The sequence below is a fragment of the Cottoperca gobio genome, chromosome 6 (assembly GCF_900634415.1).
Source record: "Cottoperca gobio chromosome 6, fCotGob3.1, whole genome shotgun sequence".
In the NCBI taxonomy this organism is placed as follows: Eukaryota; Metazoa; Chordata; class Actinopteri; order Perciformes; family Bovichtidae; genus Cottoperca; species Cottoperca gobio.
Window position 1 is genome coordinate 2,399,486 of NC_041360.1, and position 17,954 is coordinate 2,417,439.

General features: G+C 41.4%; 2 protein-coding genes across 5 annotated transcripts; one reads left to right on the forward strand and one right to left on the reverse strand.

Moving 5' to 3' along the window:
• Positions 1-219: 219 nt before the first annotated feature.
• Positions 220-1,681, forward strand: LOC115009315 (uncharacterized). Its single transcript, XM_029433239.1, has 3 exons — positions 220-445; positions 760-886; positions 1,140-1,681. The coding sequence occupies exons 1-3, from the start codon at positions 341-343 to the stop codon at positions 1,679-1,681; spliced, it is 774 nt and encodes a 257-aa protein (XP_029289099.1). The 5' UTR covers positions 220-340.
• Positions 1,682-1,769: 88 nt separating this feature from the next.
• Positions 1,770-17,424, reverse strand: LOC115009274 (zinc finger protein 135-like). 4 transcript variants are annotated; one of them, XM_029433158.1, is made up of 3 exons: positions 17,092-17,416; positions 11,330-11,620; positions 1,770-1,958 (listed from the first exon to the last, which is right to left on the reverse strand). In XM_029433158.1, the coding sequence occupies exons 1-3, from the start codon at positions 17,282-17,284 to the stop codon at positions 1,924-1,926; spliced, it is 519 nt and encodes a 172-aa protein (XP_029289018.1). In that variant the 5' UTR covers positions 17,285-17,416; the 3' UTR covers positions 1,770-1,923. The 4 variants fall into 4 exon arrangements, with proteins under 4 accessions (XP_029289018.1, XP_029289015.1, XP_029289017.1 ...); XM_029433155.1 differs by lacking the exon at positions 1,770-1,958 and adding an exon at positions 2,013-2,849 and having other exon boundaries at positions 17,092-17,424; XM_029433157.1 differs by lacking the exon at positions 1,770-1,958 and adding an exon at positions 2,833-2,966 and having other exon boundaries at positions 17,092-17,418.
• Between the last annotated feature and the right edge of the window lie 530 nt (positions 17,425-17,954).

Here is a 17,954-nt window from a genome sequence, read left to right on the forward strand (position 1 = left end):
GCGCTGGGTCCATGATGGTCAGATCGTTCTGTCAGGACAGACAGACGAGGACCCAGGAGCGCAATTTCGAGATCAAGGATTTATTGAAACACACACACACAACAGGACCGAATGAGGCACGGCAGTAGTACAATTCAAGGATATTCAAAACTCGTAGTCGTAAGGCGTAGTGATGGGACGAGCAACACTGGTGCGTCAGCACTGTGCCGAGAGCCCAAGAGTGAAACCCCGTATTGGTGCGTGTATTGCTTTAAGAACTAATCACGTGACCGATACAGGAAGTGTATCGGTTGAATTTGTCGCGCCAAAGTGTGTTTATAAGGAATCAAACTGTATCAACATGTCGTGGGTTTGTTGGATGGAGTTTTGCTGTTGCGTTATTATGGATCGTTCAAGGAAGTTTTCCCCGGTGTGGAATCATTTTGATCTTCTGACGCCAAACAAGGTAAATCTTTTTCTCCTTTGAGCACTGTTTACTGTTAGTTTTTCCATTATATACCATATGTTTTTTGGGTGGCGCATTGCATTCACTTTATCAAGTGAATGCAACGTCACCTGTGATACATATGATAGTCAGTGAAATAGCCTTACAGTTGCTTTATTCATATTATCTTGTTATTACAAGATCCTGATAGATACCCTATGTCATTGTCATTTTTTCTTTGACAAGTGAATGCAGTGCGCCACCTTAGTTTTTACTCTGTTCTGGTAAGTGGTTTGAATAGTTTTCAGATAAATTAAATTTTTATGTCATTGTAGGTGAAGTGTAGGCTCTGTTCTACAGAGCTGTCTTACATCAATAAGAGCACTTCATCAATGCTGAGGCATTACAGAGCTCGGCATGGTGGCGATGAAGAATCAGCAGATACCCGTGAGAATACCCCAGGTATGTTGACATGTTCTCCTTATTAACTTTACAGCCCTGGTGGTCTAGTGGGTAAGATTCAGAGCTCACACCCCAGTGACCTTGGTTCAATTCACGATCAGGGAAGTTTTCCTCTATTGCATTTCTCTGCTACATTAATAAAGTATTTATCTAGCTTCCTTCTCTGTTTGACTCTGTAACATTGTTTGTAAAAAAAATAAAAAATACAGACCTTAAATAAGCTTTTAACGAAATATTTCCTTTTGGCTTGCAGTTCCTAAGCAAGCAGTGGATGAGGCAGTGGTCAACATGATCATCAAAGACTGTCAGCCACTCAGCTTGGTTGAAAATGAGGGATTCAGGGAGCTCTTGAAGCTCATCATACCCTCGTATGTTCTACCAAGCAGGAAGGTATGTTTAAGAAAGGTTATTATTATATTTTTTTTAGGGCACAATCTCTGGGAAACATTTGACATGGAGGTTGAGGAGAACAAGAGGACCTCTAATGCCACAGCTGATTCGATACTAGAAGTCCAACGCTACCTGGCAGAAAGCAACCTACCCAGAAAACAAGACCCATTACAATATTGGAAGAGCAACGAGAGAGCTTATCCACACCTTCATGAGCTTGCACTGAAATGTCTCTGCTCACCATGTTCGTCTGTGCCATGTGAGAGAGTATTTTCTAAGGCGGGGGAGCTGGTGTCAAAGAGGAGAAATCGCCTTGGAGCAAAACACTTCAGAAACTGTTGCTCCTCAATAAAAATGCATAAACAAATCACTTCTTTTCTCAAGTATTTTATTTCATATGATTGAACAGTTAAGTTAACAAAATTGTGTACATAAGTCACAAATTGTAACTGAATTGTAACTCAAATTTGCTATATTTTACATACCAACTCAGTTTAGCATTTACACAAACAAGGAATTTCTTTACCTGCAATGATTTTCTAACAACTACAGGGGGCACTATTGGGTGACCGGCGCAGTATCAATACAGTGCCGACACAGTTTGTATAGTGTGTCAATACACTCCTTGAGGTATCATCATCCCATCACTAGTAAGGCGGAAGGCAAGTCGGGTTTACCGGGGCTGGAGATCAGAGTAGTAGTAACAGGTCCGGGATCGCAGGCAGGCAGGCAGGCAGGCAGGCAGGCAGAGCAGAGACAGGTGGAGGTAATCAGACAGAGTAGAGAGAGCAGGGAGCAGAGTGGCACATAATTGAAAACAATTAGTGGTGTTACCAGGCAGGGAGAGGGCTCATGACAGTAGTGTCAGTTCTATGAATTGTATACCATATATGTGTATATTTGTTTAGATTAAATCCATCCAGTGTCAAATCATCAACAATCAAATCAAACTAACGTAGTTATCCACACATGAAGGGCCCTGTCCATACTTGATAATGTATTTTTTTGCTATCAGTGCAAACAAGCTTTGGTGAGAAAATATCATTTACAGCACATGACCTCGTCACAGTTTTATACTTGTACATTTGTTTGACAACAGAAAGTCATGTCATCGAGAACAACTGGGCCGTTTAGTTTTTCATACATGGCTAACTGAATAAGCTTGATTTGATTGTTGTTGATTTGCCATTATCCTTTTTTCAGATTTTTTTCAGTTCTTCAAAATTTCCCAGTCAACACTAAAACAAAAACAATTTCCTGAGCTGAATCTGGCAGATCCTGACTCATATTGTCTCATTTTCAATTTAGTTGCTAGATTTTAATCTAAACCAGTGCTTCACTCTTTAAATCTATGACCTTTCTGTGCGATACATATTTTACTGAATGGTAATGTTATATCAGATCAGATCAGTATCTTGTGCAGTTCTGCAGGAGTTTAGTCTGTCCTTGTCCTTTCTGTTAGATGATCCAGAGCTGTTGGAGATTAAAGAACATTTATCGCCAGAACAGCAGGAGTGGAGGTCCAGTGTGGAACTGTTGAGCAGGAGGGAGGGAGATGATGTCACTGCTGTCTCTGTGAAAAGTGAAGATGAGGAAGAGAAAGCTCAGTCCTCACAGCTTCATCAAAGTCAAGCTGATGAACAGATGAAAGCTGAAGCTGAAGACTGCGGAGGATCCAGCTTTGGTCCAGCTTTACAGCAAGAAAGTAATGAAAAGACAAATTATTCTGATAATGATCCTGAAAACAGTGGGTGAGTCAGTTAGGGTGAGTAACTTTAAACTACAATGAGGACTCGTGAAGGATCTAATCCAGTGGGGAAGCTCTGTGGTGGTAAAACAGTTAATAGCAAACAACATGAGTGTTCACACAGGAGAGAAACCATTCAGTTGTCCCATCTGTGGAAAAGGTTTCAGTGAAAAAACAGATGTGACAAGGCACATCAGAGTCCACACTGGGGAGAAACACTTTCGTTGCCCTGTTTGTGGTAAAATATTCAGCCAGAATGAAAACCTGCGCAGACATGAAAGAATTCACACAGGGGAAAAACCCTTCAGTTGTCCTGATTGTACGAAGAAATTTAGCCACAGAGGGGCGCTCGTTGTACACATGAGAATTCATACAGGAGAGACACCATTTGGCTGCTCGATCTGTGGAAAAAGGTACATTGAAACAGGAAATCTAAAGAAGCACATGAGGGTCCATACAGGAGAGAAACCTCAGGTCTCAGGTCAAAAACCACAAGTGCTCCGATGAGAGCAGTGTAACCGCAGCCCATCATTCATGAGGAGAACGGGTCTGAATACTGCACACACACACACACACACGCTTGTGTTAATATAGATTATGGTACATTTTCAACTGCAGAGAGTGATAGGTAACATCTTATATTAGAGACGGGCCTTTATTTCTAAATTAATGTTTAATTAAGTATGTATGTAAAGGCCATATTTCATGTTTACCAGTTGTCTTGTTCTCTTGTTAGTGATACTAAAGTACCATTACCTCAACATTTCATGCACACATTTGAAAGCTTTCCAGTTGCTCAAAGGGCATCATCAGTCCCATTTATTTCCGTTTCACTTGAAACGTCAAGTACCAGAGCTCAACAAAGCGTCAAAGTAGTAATAATTACAATTAATGCTACAAAAACATAGTGATAGAAGACACTTGTTGAGCAGCTACTACAGAAGAGCAGCTGGTGTATTTGTTCACAGTGCAGCCAAACAAACGTTTGAATAATAATGTCAGTGAACATGAATTGAGACCATGATCTGATTCCATGCTGCACACAGCATGAGGAATTTGACTCACTCCAGCAGCACATGGTGGAGTGAGTTGCAGGTGTGCAGCTCACTGTGGTTGCACCTTGTTCCCTTACTCCCTGCAAGGGAGTGAACCACCAGATCCTCCTCCACACCCTCCAAGAACTGGGAGTCTCAGGCTCTGCTCTCTCCCTGCTTGAATCCTACCTAAAGGATCGCACCTACAGGGTAACTTGGAGAGGGTCTCTGTCGGACCCCTGTCAACTCACCACCAGTGTACCTCAGGGCTCTGTCCTGGGGCCTCTCCTCTTTTCACTGTACACAAACTCAATTGGCTCTGTCATTCACTACTGAAACTCCCTCCTCGTTGGACTGCCTGCATGTGCCATTCGATCTCTACAGCTCATCCAGAATGCAGCAGCCCGACTGGTCTTCAATCTACCCAAGTTCTCCCACACTACACCGCTTCTCCGCTCCCTTCACTGGCTACCAGTGGCGACCCGAATTTGCTTCAAGACTCTGGTGCTGGCCTACCGTGCTGTGAATGGATCAGCCCCTTCCTACATCCAGGCCATGGTCGAACCATACACCCCAGCGCGTTCACTTCGCTCTGCGTCGACCAATCGGCTCGCCACTCCCTCACTACAAGTGGGATCCAGATTTCCCTCAAACAAAACCCGCCTGTTTGCTATCCTGGCTCCAAAATGGTGGAACGACCTCCCCATTGATGTGAGAACAGCAGACAGTCTTCACACCTTCCGGCGCAGACTGAAAACCCACCTGTTTCGACTGCACCTCGGAGAATGAAGAAAACTAAATAACTGTTCTTTGTATGTTGCACTTATATTGGTTTGGCTTATTTATAGCTAATAGTTGAATTTGTATTCTATTGTTTCTGTATGTTGCACTTATGTTGTTGCACTTCAAACTATTTGAAGACAGTGTTCACTTAAACGATTGTACCTATTTGAAGCTATTGTACTTACAAGATTCTTGCTGTTCGGAGTTGTATCTCCATGATTGTTTGCACTTTTTGTACGTCGCTTTGGACAAAAGCGTCAGCTAAATGAACTGTAATGTAATGTAACATTTAAAACTGATCTGCTGTCAAGAAATGGTGATATGAAAGTGAACACTTAGCAGTGAGGTTGATAAGGATGAGCTAAAATTACCAACAGTAACTCTGGATTACATGCTGCATCATTTCCATGTAAAGGCAAATTGCACCCAGTGTGGGAATGAAAAAGGGCTAAAAAACCAGGTTTGATTTCATGAAAAGTTTAAGGATCATCATTTTAAAAGGAGAAAGTGCCAGCGCAGAGTGATGATAATGACCTGATAATTCCCCCAATTCTTTTTTTGTTTTTGCAGGTAATATCAGATAGATCAACTACTGCTGCTGTTCTTTCAGTCAAGTTGACCACGTTAGGGGAGTTTACTGGTACCTGCTGCATGTGTGTGCTGTGTTTGGACCCTCTCGTGTAAAACTGTTGCTTCTCTAATCTGCAGAACCGTTCCATACACTTGACCTATAAACCAGATTACACTGTATTATATGCACACATTATACAATTAAGTGTGTTGTATTTATTTAGAAATATTGAAAACTATAACAATGCATCATATTTAATGTGCTTAGCTACTACATATTTCACTTGTTCAGTTTAGTAACTTGCCCATCCAGTAACCATAGTTACAAAAAAAGACATATTTACATACTGTATTTTACATGCAGTACTTTTTGCCTTTGCTACGAGGTGTGTGATATGATCATATGTAATTTATTTGATGAATGAAGTTATTGAAACGTTGGTGGTGTCCCTAATACACATTGGCCAAGCCAGCATGCCATCTTTAGGGCTGATAGCTCTCATTTATTTGGACGATGTGTAAAACGATGTGTCTCAATAGTGAAAATCAAGTTATTACAACATGCACAAAAAGTAACTTGGATGATATGTAGCTGTGCTGAGTCCCGACAGTCCTGTAAACGTGTGCTGTGAGTGGTTACATTATACGAACACACTGGGGTTTACAGATCATGTGTTATGAATTGTTTATGTACACTTGTGTTTGCAAACTCATCCGGCTCAAATTTCTCCTCATGGGACGAACACATTTTTTAAATTTTCAATGAATAAATGTTCCACTACTAAGCAGTTGGAATCACTACCTCATTTTAGACCCATTACACAGTGGAACCACACAGGTGATCCTTTTAGAACAATGCAGAAGGTAAGTGGACAGGTGTTCATTACTAGTTGGAAAGTTTGTTGTAATGTGCACTTTAAAAGCTTCTCACACAGACACTTTAAAAAAACACATTACATGTTCCTGTCTCTGCTGGACCTCCAGGAACATTGTACCCATAGAAAGTGTGCTGGTGCACTGAAGCAGGCCTACATAAGCACTATATATCCATATAACTTACTTTTCATGTAGTTGCACTTCATTATGAGTAATCTAGAAGACTAAACGTAGCTGCTCGATTTAAAACAAATACTATCAGACCGGATCTCATCAGCCCTGCTTCAGCCTCCCTTCACTGGTTACCAGTATGTTTGAGAATTGATGTAAAGATTTTACTGATTACTTTTAAAACATTTCATGTTTCAGCTCCTAGTTATGTTGCTGAGCTGGAGTGCAGGGCAGGGCCCCGCTGCAGGGCTTGTAGTCACAGCGGGCTGATGGAGCGCTGGGTCTAACCTGTGTAACTGTAGCAGCGGCAGAAAGTTTGACAATCCAGCGGGGAGTCGGCTAAATCAGTGCTAACTGCTAACTGAAGATCTGTCTGTCTCCCAGCCACCGCACACTCTCAGGCAGCCTCCTGCGGACGGTGAGGACAAAGGTCTGCAGCCTCCTGGGAATGTGTAGCAGAGACAGGCAACGTCTACCACGGGGCACTGAGAATCATAATAAACCTCAAAACCCTGATGCACCACTGCACCTTATATGCTCGTGTTGGATGGTCTTCCCTGACCACCCGTAGACTGAAACACTGGCACATCCTTATTTATAAAGCTATTCTGGGTACTCTTCCACAATACCTAAGGATCTACATTAGTAGGAAATGTAGTGGACCGTATCGGCTTCGCTCCGAGGACTTGTTTCTTTTAACTGTTTCAAAAGTCCGTACAGAACTTGGGAAAAGGGCTTTTAGTTACGCTGCTCCGGCTGCCTGGAAGCAGCTGCAGAATGAGCTGAAACTAAGAGAGCTGGTCTCTCTGAACAGACATTGAAGCAGACCGCTGTGTCTGTAAATGTTTTAATTAATGTTGTGATTGTTTTGATTTGTCTGTAACTGTGCTGCTGCCTATCTTGGCCAGGACACTCTTGAAAAAGAGATTTTTAATCTCAATGAGGCCTTATCCTGGTTAAATAAAGGTTATAAATAAATAAAATAAATAAATAAATGGGTCTGTTAAGCAGAGGTGGAATGTAACTAAGTACATTTACTCTAACACTGTTCAATTACAGGTGCTCAATGACTCAAGTCTATTCTTTTTGTGAGAGAAATATTATACTTTCTACTCCACTACATTTATGACTGCTTTAGTTGCTCGTTACTTTACCAATTTGGGTTTTTGCACAGACAGTCTTTGGAGAGTTTGAATATAAGAGTTACGTTTTTCATACAAAAAGATTTCATGGCTTTTTCATAATTTTAGTGTTGTTTTTATACTTGTGTGTACTTTGTTGGACAAAAATAACATTGTGTGCCTTAATGGGTATGACGAACTTTCTTGCTGTTTTTCACTATTTTTACAAATCTTTAAATCAATCAATTAATATAGAAAATAACCAGCAGATTAATCCATAAATAAATGAAACAGTTGTTGCAGTCAAATACAAAATAGTTCTAAATGAGCTACGGAAACAAACCCCTGCATTACATTAATGCTTATAATAATCTAATGATATAATATATATATAGCAATATAATAATATAGGAGAACAGTCACAGGGCACATTTGTCTGCATTGAGTACTTTTATTTTTAATACTTCAAGTACATTTTGGTATTTATACTTAAAGCTACTTTCATGGGCTCTGAATAGTTCCTCCAACACTGCTGGTACCTACACTAACCTTAGTGTGTTGTTGAAACTCTGGGTTCTGGTTCTAGTAGCTTTGAAAGTTTGCTTTTATGTTTCAACAAATTTGAAATATCAGTTTTTTGTTCTGTCAATTTGTATTTAATTGCCTGTATAAAAAAAAATGTAATAATAAAACCATATTAGAAAATCTGTAGTCATACATTCATGTTAGAATGATGCTTTGCATGCATCTACTCTCCAAATCATATGGATGCAGAAGTCCCTAAAGAATTCCACATTAATCTGGAACTTTATATTAAATCACAATCGTTCCTTCTGATGATCAGCTGCCAAACCAATCTGCCTTCTTAGTGTTTGCAGGAAATTCACTTCAATTCTATCTTCAGTGAAATGTTAAATAATAAGATGCAATTGACACATATTTGGATTATTATATATATATATATATATATATATATATATATATATATTATATATAATATATATATCCTATATATTATATATATATATATATATATATTTATATACATATTATATTATATATGTATATAAAATATATATATATTATATGTATATATATATATATATATTATATAATATATATATATGTATTGTATAAATATATATATGTATTATATATATATCATATATATGAAATATAAATATATAAAATAAAATATAAAATATATATATATTATATGTATATGTATTATATATAATATATATCCTACATATTATATAATATATATTACATGTATATTTTATATATAATATATAATATATATCCTATATATTATATTATATAATATATATATATTATATATATCCTATATATTATATAATATATATATATATTATATATATATTATATGATATATATATTATAAAATATATATTATATATTATATATATATATGAATACATATACACAAACAACGGAATACATTTCCATTCAATTCAATATGCTTTTATTTTGTGTGAAAAAAGATATTGCCAAAACATCAATTAATAATGAGATTAAAAAGAAAAAAGGTACAATTCATAAAATTGCAGAAAACACTATTTGTTACAAAGGTAAGAAATGTAACAATTCATGCCCACACATACATAATTCTTATAACATTGTACTCAATTATATCAGCCGTGGCCAAATTGGGCTCGGGGCACAACCTGGAGCAACGGCCCCTCCCCCACTTCCGCTGCCCTCGCTCGCGGCGCGGCCATCTTTGAAATCGTCCTTCATTTTGATCTCAACTAAACATCTAAATCAAATCAAATCAAATGTATTTGTATAGCCCAATATCACAAATTATACATTTGTCTCAGTGTGCTTTACAGACTGTACAGGTTACAACATCCTCTGTCCTTAGACCCTCGCATCGCACAAGGAAAAACTTCCTAAAAGAAACCCCAAAATTAAAGGGGAAAAAATGGAAGAAGGAGGAAGGAGGAATCCCTCTCCCAGGACAGACAGACGTGCAATAGATGTCGTGTGTACAGGATAAACAACATAGTACATCATAGTAACATCTGTAAGATTTTGTGATGCGATCATGATCATGCTGACACAATGTGTCTACAGACATGTAAACGCCAAAGTGCTCAACTCCCCATCAAGACGTGTTGTGTATCATGTCCTGGGAGCAAAGCTAATAAAATAAGTGCTTTCCTAAAGAGTCAACATGCAGGTTTTCTTTGTTGTTATCCGCACAAAAGATGTACAGACAACGAAAATACACAATGCAGTTAATTTAGGTAACTCACACCAAGAAACAAACACTCAAGGACACTTTTAAAAAGGACAGAGGAACTCGAGACAGCTACAAGGCAGCGTGACATTGAGTCTTTTCTGGTCGCCGAGTTGAAAAATGTTCAGTTGGGTAAAATACTGCCGACGTCACTTTTTAACCAGCCGTCCAATCACAGTGGAGGATACCAAATCAGAAACAGGCTCCGTCCGACTTGCCAAAACGTTCACAACATCTCTTGAACCCACGAAAAAACTTTTGTGTTCATGCCGACAAATTCTTACTTCCGCGGATGCTCTGTATCATAGCAACAAGACGCAACCAAAACGTCTCAGCTGATAAAACACTGCACCTCCAAAGCGCTCTCTCTGGGCACCTGGCGGTTTCAGCTGGGAAAAACGTTTTGGTGGACACATGTGACAAATATGATATTGTATCACTTTCAAATGTTGAAACAGATTCATTGTTGAGATTAACAGACAAATCATTATAGCTATTAAATATATATATATATATATATATATATATATATATATATATATATATATATATATATATGTGTTTTCCTAAGATCACAACACAATGATTAAAAAAGAATCAATAATAGTAATCAGTGAAGTGAAGTCTCCAACAGTCTACTAATATATGTGTGCATGTTGTAATTTGCACGATGTGTGAGTTATAATTTAGTAATAAATAATAAAGTTTGTTCTTTAGAAAAATATAAAGCAGCCAAATTGCGTACATATTTCAATATTAAAGTAAAACATTTAGAGTGGGAGGTTTCTCTGCTGCAGTTTCATTTACTGCTGCTGCTCTCAGTAACACACTTATGGTTTCTCACACGAGACTGTCTAGTGAATTTTCTACCACAAACACGGCAACTGAATGACTTGTCCCCCGTGTGGAGTGTCATGTGTTGTGTCAGATGTCCCTTTTGTATAAATCTTTTGTCACAAACTGAGCAGGTGAATGGTTTCTCTCCTGTATGGATCCGCATGTGTTTTAACAACGACTGACTCAGAGTAAAACTTGTGTTACACATTGAGCAGCTGTAAGGCTTCTCTCCTGTATGAACTCTCATGTGTCTGGCCAGAATTCCACTGCGGATGAAGCGTTTAGGACAGAGAGAGCAGCTGTATGGCTTCTCTCCTGTGTGGGTTCTCATGTGTGAGCACAGACCTGTGCTCTGAGAGAATCTTTTACTGCAAACTGAGCAGCTGAAGGGTTTCTCCCCAGTGTGAATTCTCAAATGTCTCACAACATCTCCTTTATATCCAAACTGTTTCTTACAGACTGAACATCCGAAGGTTTTTCCTCCCGAAGGAGTTATGTTATACGTGATTAAATGTGCACTCTGTGTGGATTTTTCAACACAAACTGAGCAAACAAATGGAGTACTTTTTCTGTGACTCTGCACACGGACCTTGGGTTCAAATGTTTTACCACACTTAGAGCAGCTGACAGACTTCCTGCCAGTGTTACCTTTTTTATCACCTTCAGGAACGCAATTATTTGTCAGCGTTTTTGAATCTGACTGAGGTTTCCTTGTCTCCTCCAAGTCATCATAACTCTCTGGATCTAAGCTCCTGGTTGGTTCTGATACTCCACAGTCCTCTCCATGCCTCTCTTTTTCCATCTGTGGAGCAGAGCTGCAGGCTTTTCTCAGATGAAGCTTTGAGGACGGAGCTTTCTCTTCCACTCGTCCCTGACTGCTCCAGAGTTGCTCTTCAATGTGTGGGGGCTCTGGGTCCTGCTGAACGTCTGCAGATAATACTGAAATGACAAACACATTAATGAAGACACATTTGGGGAAAGTGTGATTGTATATTGAACACAGCTCAAACACACCAAGTACAGCATGAATGCAGCATTGTGTGTGTGAGAAGAGGAGACACTAGAGGGCAGCAGAGTGTCAGAGTACCACTGGCCTGACTTCCTGTATGGTAAAGCTGCAACGATTAGTGGATTATTAAATTAAAGTAATTGCCATCTTCTCTGATAATTGATTGTCATTATTTTTAAAAAACTTTTATTGTCAATCAGTGTGCATTACATTATGTCTTTATATTCTAGCAGGGCGAGCATGTTTGCTACAAATAAGAAATCACCTGGACAGTGTTTCCCACATGACAGAGAGAGCAACTGTAAAAAAAACACTTCCTGTGTCATTGCAGAGGTCCACTAGATCGTTTCCATCCATCCATCCATCCATCCATCGTCTACCGCTTATCCGGAATCGGGTCGCGGGGGCAGCAGCTCCAGTAAGGAACCCCAATCTTCCCTTCTCCGGGCCACATCCTCCAGCTCCGACTGGGGGATCCTGAGGCGTTCCCAGGCCAGTGAGGAGATATAATCTCTCCACCGAGTCCTGGGTCTTCCCCGGGGTCTCCTCCCAGCTGGACGTGCCTGGAACACCTCCCTAGGGAGGCGCCCAGGTGGCATCCTTACTAGATGCCCGAACCACCTCAACTGGCTCCTTTCAACGTAAAGGAGCAGCGGCTCTACTCCGAGTCTCTCACGGATGGCTGAGCTTCTCACCCTATCTCTAAGGGAGACGCCAGCCACCCGTCTGAGAAAACCCATTTCGGCCGCTTGTACCCGTGATCTCGTTCTTTCGGTCATGACCCAGCCTTCATGACCATAGGTGAGGGTAGGAACGAAGATCGACCGGTAGATTGAGAGCTTTGCCTTCTGGCTCAGCTCTCTTTTCGTCACAACGGTGCGGTAAAGTGACTGTAATACCGCCCCCGCTGCTCCGATTCTCCGGCCAATCTCTCGCTCCATCGTCCCCTCACTCGCGAACAAGACCCCGAGGTACTTGAACTCCTTCACTTGGGGTAATGGCTCATTCCCTACCCGGAGTAGGCAATCCACCGGTTTCCTGCTGAGAGCCATGGCCTCAGATTTGGAGGTGCTGATCCTCATCCCAACCGCTTCACACTCGGCTGCGAACCGATCCAGTGACTGTTGAAGGTCACAGACCGATGATGCCATAAGGACCACATCATCTGCAAAGAGCAGCGATGAGATCCTCAGGTCACCGAACTGCAACCCCTCTCCTCCACGACTACGCCTCGATATCCTATCCATGAAAATCACGAACAGGATTGGTGATAAAGCGCAGCCCTGGCGGAGGCCAACATTCACGGGAAACGAGTCCGACTTACTGCCGAGTATCCGGACACAACTCTCGCTTTGGGCGTACATGGATTGGATGGCCCTCAAAAGTGACCCCCTCACCCCATACTCCCGCAGCACCTCCCACAGTATCACCCGGGGGACCCGGTCATACGCCTTCTCCAGATCCACAAAACACATGTAGACCGGATGGGCGTACTCCCAGGCCCCCTCCAGGATCCTTGCGAGAGTGAAGAGTTGGTCCGTTGTTCCACGACCAGGATGGAATCCGCATTGTTCCTCTTCAATCAGAGGTTCGACTACCGGCCGAACCCTCCTTTCCAGTACCTTGGAGTAGACTTTACCAGGGAGGCTGAGAAGTGTGATACCCCTGTAGTTGGCACACACTCTCTGGTCCCCCTTTTTAAATAGGGGAACCACCACCCCGGTCTGCCAACCCCTAGGCACTGTCCCAGACTTCCACGCAATGTTGACGAGGCGTGTCAACCAAGACAGCCCCTCAACACCCAAAGCCTTCAGCATTTCTGGACGGATCTCATCAACCCCTGCGGCTTTGCCACTGTGGAGTTGTTTGACTACCTCAGTGACTTCCATCAGGGAAATTGACGATGATCCCCCATCAGCTTCCAGCTCTGCCTCAACCATAGAGGGCGTGTTAGTCGGATTCAGGAGTTCCTCAAAGTGCTCCTTCCACCGGCCGATAACCTTCTCAGTTGAAGTCAGCAGGGTCCCACCCTTGCTGTACACAGCTTGGATGGTTCCTCGCTTCCCCCTCCTGAGGTGCCGGATGGTTTTCCAGAAGCACCTTGGTGCCGACCGAAAGTCCTTCTCCATAGCTTCTCCGAACTTCTCCCACACCCGCTGCTTTGCCTCTGACACGGCAGAAGCTGCCGCCCTTCTAGTCCTTCGATACCCTGCAACTGTTTCCGGAGTCCTCCCGGATAACATAACCCGGAAGGACTCCTTCTTCAGTCGGACGGCTTCCCTGACCACCGGGGTCCACCACGGTGTTCGAGGGTTACCGCCCCTTGAGGCACCTAAGACCTTGAGACCACAGCTCATCACCGCAGCTTTAGCAATAGAGGTTTTGAACATCGCCCACTCAGGTTCAATGCCCCCAACCTCCACAGGGATGGCTGAAAAGCTCCGCCGGAGGTGTGAGTTAAAGATCCCCAGGACAGGGGCTTCCTCCAGACGTTCCCAGTTCACCCGCACTACCCGTTTGGGTTTACCAGGTCTGTCCAGAGTCTTCCCCCACCCCTTGATCCAACTCACCACCAGATGGTGATCAGTCGACAGCTCCGCCCCTCTCTTCACCCGAGTGTCCAAAACATGCGGCCTCAGGTCAGATGATACGATTACGAAATCGATCATTGACCTTTGGCCTAGGGTGCTCTGGTACCACGTGCACTTATGAGCATCCTTATGTTCGAACATGGTGTTTGTTATGGCCATTCCATGGCTAGCACAGAAGTCCAACAACAAACGACCGTTCGGGTTTAGATCAGGGAAGCCCTTCCTCCCAATCACGCCTCTCCAGGTGTCTCCATCGTTTCCCACGTGTGCGTTGAAGTCTCCCAGGAAGACTACGGAGTCCCCTACTGGAGCCCCCTGCAGGGCTCCATTCAGGGTCTCCAAGAAGGCCGAATACTCAGAACTGCGGTTTGGGGCATAGGCACAAACAACAGTCAGAGTTTTCCCCCCCATAACCCGAAGGCGTAGGGAGGCGACCCTCTCGTCCACCAGGATAAACTCCAACGTAGCGGCGCTCAGCCGGGGCCTAGTGAGTATCCCCACCCCGGCCCGACGCCTCACACCTTGGGCAACTCCGGAGAAGAATAGAGTCCAACCCCTATCCAGGAGTACGGTTCCAGAGCCAAGACTGTGCGTGGAGGTAAGCCCCACCAGATCCAACTGGTAGCGATCCACCTCCCGCACTAGTTCCGGCTCCTTCCCCCACAGAGAGGTGACGTTCCACGTCCCCAGAGCCAGCCTCTGCTGCCCGGGTCTGGTCCGTCGAGGTCCCTGACCATCACTGCCACCCATGTGACAGCGCACCCGACCCCAGCGGTTTTTCCCATGAGTGGTGGGCCCACAGGATGAGATCGTTTCCAGTAAAAATATATCCATTTTGAACATCGTCACATCGATAAAAGCCCATGAACAGCTGTTGCAAGCTTTGAAATCAGCTGATCGATGTGTTTATTTTCGCGATGATACACGGTAAAACGGTATATATCAAGCTATTAGTGCTATTTTGATGCTACTTATATGTAACTTATAGCTTACATGTTGTTACTTATATCTAACTTATAGCTCATATGTTGTTACTTATATCTAACTTGTAGCTTATATGTTGTTACTTATATGTAACTTATAGCTTACATGTTGTTACTTATATCTAACTTATAGCTTATATGTTGTTACTTATATGTAACTTATAGCTTACATGTTGTAACTTATATCTAACTTATAGCTTATATGTTGTTACTTATATCTATCTTATAGCGTATATGTTGTTACTTATATGTAACTTATAGCTCATATGTTGTTACTTATATGTAACTTATAGCGTATATGTTGTTACTTATATCTAACTTATAGCATATATGTTGTAACTTGCGCAGGTCCTCAGCATTGAGGAACTGCATTGGCAGTATATTGCCTCTATGTGCCAAACCATTCATATTTAATTAAGTCCATTGTATTTATTGTTAGTTTTATTTTATTTATGTTTTATTTATTTAGTATATTTTAATATGTTTTGCACATTCCAATTCCAATGTCTGAATTTTCTTAAGAATTGAAAGTTCCTCGCTCTTTAAAAAGGGTGTACTTGCATTATTATGCTATTATGTTATTAATATATCAGTGGCAGAAATTATCTTAAAATGACAATAATATTATTATATATATAATATAATGTTGTAATTTATTCTGGGACAATATATCGTCCAACAAAAGTAGTGATGGTGTCAGGCCCACTGTAAGTGCTCTTTGTGTTAGTTTCAGTTAGACTTTGTACGGTTTGTAGTGTTCTAACTACACTGTGGCTTTTTGGGTCTGTTTTCGGGAATGGTGGGGTTCAATTAAACGCATACGTTGAAAATCACCAATCTGACACAATGAACATTAAAAAATACACTGCACATGTCCAGACCAAGTTGTGTGCACACATTTAAAATTGCATATGACCGCTATTAGATTTAAATTCCAGGTGATATATTTTTCCTTTTATTTGTTGCCACATTAAAAATGCCAATTGTCATCATCAGTTTTTCCAAGCAATTCTTTTTTCTTTTGCTTCTGGGGAGCTCAGGTCTCTTTCAGGGGAGTTGCCTTACTCAAACCTGTGTAAGCTGTAAGGAGATTCCCTCCTCTGATACCACACTATTCAAACAGCCAAGCATCACTAGCATTAGAATTTCACAGCCTCCACGAACTACAGCCTGTTAGAAGATCAATCTTAGTAACAGACACTAAAGTTCACACACCACCCTCAGCAATTTTAATGCATAAACAAAATGCAAATGAAAAACACTATATTTATGGGAAACACAACTAAGACGTGATTCTTCTTTTGTACAGTTTTTTAAAGAGCTGATTAATGAATGGTTATTACAGCCACAGAAAGAATTGTGAACAAACATCAGAGCTAAGGGTTCTCATGCAAGGAATGTTTTAGATCAGATGATGTTGTGGCCTGATATGATTAATATCAGATGTCTGTCCGTCATCTTTAACTTTATGTTTCGATTCTACATGATGCCTCACCATACACAGAAACCACCGATCTTATAATTATGCTGATATCACATGAGTAAGTTATTAGCTATGGGATTGCAAAAGCCAAACCCCAATCATTTAGAAAAGCTACTGTAACAGCACTGTAGTTATTTACAGCTTAAGTGGATAGAGATGTATTTAAACTGTAAATAACAGCAGAGATCTTAAAGCAACACACACTATATAATGCAAGTAAGGGTTCCTTGAACGCACCGTTATTTAACACTAATGTATGGACACGGGTGAACATTAGATCCGACTTTTCCATATGAAAAAATGGCACAGGACTCAAATTAAATATAGATTAACGAAGTACTAACCTGCTCTATGTAAGCGAACTTCAGGCTTCAAAACAGCGTCCAATAGTTTCCGGTGTCGCTCGGTCTCTTCTTTTGAACGAGAAAGTTCTTCTTCATATTCTGCTATGGTTCTTTCAAACAGTCCAAATATCTCTTCAGCAGCCGCAGTAAGTCGTTCATTCACCAACAGTCTCAACATCTCTACTTTAGACATGTTTGAATCATAGACTGTATAAAATAGGTTTAAATCGCCGTTGTGCTATCTATCTACGCAGCTAAAACAACTTGCTTCCGTGTTCTGCCAGCAGCACCGAGAGGACGACTTCCGGCCCGAATCTTTGAGAATAAATATTCATCTCCAGTACTGTTAAATATTGGGTTGGTGACTGGCCCGGTACTTAGCACGAGCAATGCACCGCCCAAATGCTCCGCCTGCCCCACCAACGCTAAGTAGACACATTTAAAAAATAAAACGCGAAGTAGGTCATTTCAAAATAAAAAGTTTTTTATTTTCTTCTGCTCTATTCAACTAATCATAACACACATCGAAATACCAAGTATTACTTGTATCTGGGTTGAGCCTATAAAATGAGCACCAGCGGCCGGCCAAGCTGCCTACTAGTGTTTGTGTGCGTGCGTGTGTGTGTCTGCGCGCGTGTGCTGCACACTCAGCAGAGAGGTTGTGTAAATCATAGCTGCTTACTGGTGTGTAGTATATTAATAGAGAAAAAAAGGGAGTGAGGGTGTAAATAGAAATAAATAAATAAAAGCTCTAATGATTCCTAAATACAAAAGTTCTGATCAGTCAGGAATAGGCGTGGTTTAAACTGGTAAACATATATAATTTCGACATGTTGAAAGGATATTTCCACTAGTGAAAACTA